We start from the raw sequence: 3,203 nt of genomic DNA, 5'->3' as shown, positions 1-3,203 counted from the left end.
TGACCCACTGAGATCCCTTCCAGTCCCACACTTCTCTGATTCTCTGACAAGGGATCTGCCCCTAGAAAGACTTCCCACCACCAGGAAATCAGCTATTCCCAAGGGCCAGAGAAGGTATGCTCTGTCTCCCTAAGGGTGACCCCCAAGAGAGGACTAGGTTAAGAGTCAAGAAAGGCACACACTTTTACACTTCTGGCTTCAGTATCCTCTTTTGGGCAGAGACACTAAGCTGGGGTAGGGGGGAGAGGTAGATATGCTGAAGGGTAGGGATAGGGTCCAGAGTGACCTAGACAAATTGGAGGACTGGGCCAAAAGAAATCTGATGAGATTCAACAAGGACAAGTGCAGAGTCCTGCACTTAGGAAAGAAGAATCTCATGCACTGCTACAGGCTGGGGACTGAGTGGCTAGGCAGCAGTTCTGCAGAAAAGGACCTGGGGATTACAGTGGATGAGAAGCTGGATATGAGTCAACAGTGTGCTCTTGTTGCCACGAAGGCTAATGGTATACTGGCTTGTAATTAGTAGGAGCATTGCCAGCAGTTCGAGGGATGTGATCATTCCTTCTATGGTGAGGCCCACCTGGAATATTGTGTCCAGTTTGGGCCCACACTACAGAAAGGATGTGGACAAATTGAGAATCAGCAGTAGGCAACAAAAATGATTAGGGGGCTGGCACATGACTTATGAGGAGAGGCTGAGGGAACTGGGGCTGTTTAGTCTGCAGAAGAGAAAGAGTAAAGAAAGGAATTGATAGCAGCCTTCAACTACCTGAAGAAGGGTTCCAAAAGAGGATGGAGCTAACGGCTGTCTCAGTCGGTGGGCAGTATGATGAACAAAGGAGCAATGGTCTCAAGTTTGAGTGGTGGAGGGTCTAGGTTGGATATTAGGAAACACTATTTCACTAGGAGGGTGGTGAAGCACTGGAATGGGTTCCCTAGGGAGGTGGTGGAATCTCCTTCCTTAGAGGTTTTTAAGGCCCAGCTTGACAAAGCCCTGGCTGGGATGATTTAGTTGGGGTTGGTCCTGCTTTGAGCACGGGGGGTTGGATTATGACCTCTTGAGGTCATAGAATATGATTCTCTCTCTCACCTGACCAGGGTTTTCCAAGGCTGCACAGTTCCCTGCCTGTACTGTGAATTCCCCAGCAAGTCTACCTAAGTAGGCCAGCATTTATTTTGCTTTCTCTCCAAAAACTATGAACAGGGTAATTACCCAGTGTTAAAAAAATTATCACACAGTCCTTTATGAGCAAGCACATTTATTGTTAATGTGAAAGCATTAGAGAAAACACAAACAATAAAAGTTCCAATATGCATGCTAATAAGCTTACCAGAAGTCATCCATGAGTGTGACATGGCCTTTGTAGGCCAAAATTCTTCCAACCCTTCCCAGAAAAGTTTGGACCTCCCCTTGGTGAGAATGTTCTCTCCATTAGCTGATCAGGAAGATCGTACTGAGCCTGAATTTTAACTGACTATTTATCCAAAAGTCCTTTCTCTTTTTGGTCTATGGAGAATCCAAATTGAACCAATATATGTGAGCATCTCCAGGAGGCGATACAACCTGAGTGAATTGGCCTAATCGCTTCCCCCCCACCCACTGTTCTTTGTTCTGGGAGGGCTGCAGTCACCTTCTCTCATGGAATTACAGATGTCTGGCCTGCAATGATACATATACTTAATACAGTAAGATCTCCCAGTGAGGCTGCAGGAAACTGCCATACCTTTCACAACATGATCCTCTCCTAGTCAGACTTACACACACACAAGGGACAACAGGTAGCATTTTGAACTCTAAGTTTCCATCTTTTCTGCATGTGAAATCATAGCCTCATTGCTGGAAGGAGGTAGTTTAGCTCTGAATTCCTGACTCTCACTCTGTCTCTTCTCTCTCTCTGTCCCTCCCCTCACAGACAAACTCTACCAGCTCCATGGAACAGGAGAATCAGACACAGGTGACAGAGTTCATCTTCCTGGGCTTCTCCAGCCTTCTCCATGCCCAGGCCTTCCTCTTCCTGGTGTTCCTGGTGATCTACCTCGTCACCCTGGTGGGGAATTCCATGATATTCACCCTCATCCAGCTGGATTCCCATCTTCACAACCCCATGTACTTTTTACTCAGCCACTTATCCTGCTTGGATATTTGCTTCTCTTCAGTCACAGTCCCCAAGATCCTGGTGAACTTCCTGCGTGAGCAGGAGACCATCTCCTACAGCGAGTGCATGGCCCAGATGTTCTTCCTTATGTCATGCGCGGGAGCCGAGTGTGCACTCCTTGCCGTCATGGCCTATGACCGGTATGCAGCCATCTGCAACCCCCTGCGCTACACTGACATCATGAGTCGGAGGGTGTGCGTCCCACTCGCTATGGGGTCCTGGCTCTGGGGTCTCCTGGACTCTGCCATACACACCTTCATGGCCTCCAGCTTATCCTTCTGTGGTGCCAACCAGCTTCACCACATCTTCTGTGATGTCCCTCCCCTGATGAAGATCGCCTGCAGTGACACCTATGTCAATGAGGTCACACTCCATCTGGCTAGTATCTTCATGGGCCTGAGCCCGTTTCTGCTCATCATCATCTCCTACCTCTACATCCTGGCAGCCATCCTCAGGATCCGCTCCAACACAGGAAGGCACAAGGCCTTCTCCACCTGCGCCTCACACTTGATCGTGGTCACCATATACTTCGGGATGGCCAACCTCAACTACAATCGCCCTAGCGCAGGCTACTCTGTGGGGGTGGACACCCTGGTCTCCACACTGTACTGCATTGTCACCCCCATGCTGAACCCCCTCATCTACAGCCTCCGCAACCAGGAAGTGAAGGGGGCCCTGAGGAAGGCTCTGGGGAGCCAGAAGGGGGAATATGCTTCCCCAGTCAGGCAGTGAGGTCCAGGCTGAGGTGAGAGGTGGGGGGTGACTCCTGCTCTGCTCTGACTATAATGGCTTCTCACACTTCCAAGAGAAATGTTTTATTTTATATTTATGTTAAAGAAAACCTCTTTTCTTTAGAATAAGTTAGCTGCTCCTTGATGATGCAGTCTGGGGGTGCAGGATCTATGTCTCTGTAATCTGCCTGGGACAGTGGGCTTCAGTCCCTGGTGGGGCCCATACACACTGCTGCAATAATAAATAATCATCTTCTCTGCTGTTTGACTCTCCTTTCTGCTGTTTGCTGAGGCCTGGGTTTGTGGGTTACACAGC

The 3,203-nt window shown here is 49.1% G+C and overlaps 1 protein-coding gene across 1 annotated transcript; it reads left to right on the top strand.

The window, feature by feature from the left end:
- Nucleotides 1-1,814: 1,814 nt before the first annotated feature.
- On the top strand, nt 1,815-2,956 carry LOC116838336 (olfactory receptor 5V1-like). The gene has a single exon (XM_032803429.2). It carries the CDS (start codon nt 1,932-1,934, stop codon nt 2,886-2,888), a length of 957 nt encoding a protein of 318 aa, XP_032659320.1. The 5' UTR covers nt 1,815-1,931; the 3' UTR covers nt 2,889-2,956.
- The last annotated feature ends 247 nt before the right edge of the window (nt 2,957-3,203 follow it).

This window comes from Chelonoidis abingdonii, chromosome 1, assembly GCF_003597395.2.
Source record: "Chelonoidis abingdonii isolate Lonesome George chromosome 1, CheloAbing_2.0, whole genome shotgun sequence".
NCBI classification, from domain to species: Eukaryota; Metazoa; Chordata; order Testudines; family Testudinidae; genus Chelonoidis; species Chelonoidis abingdonii.
Note: the sequence above shows the minus strand (reverse complement) of the source record. Positions and strands in the feature narration are given on the sequence as shown.

Coding starts and splice junctions, on each gene's coding strand:
- LOC116838336 (XM_032803429.2), top strand. CDS start 1,932: ATGGAACAGGAGAATCAGACACAGGTGACAGAGTTCATCTTCCTGGGC.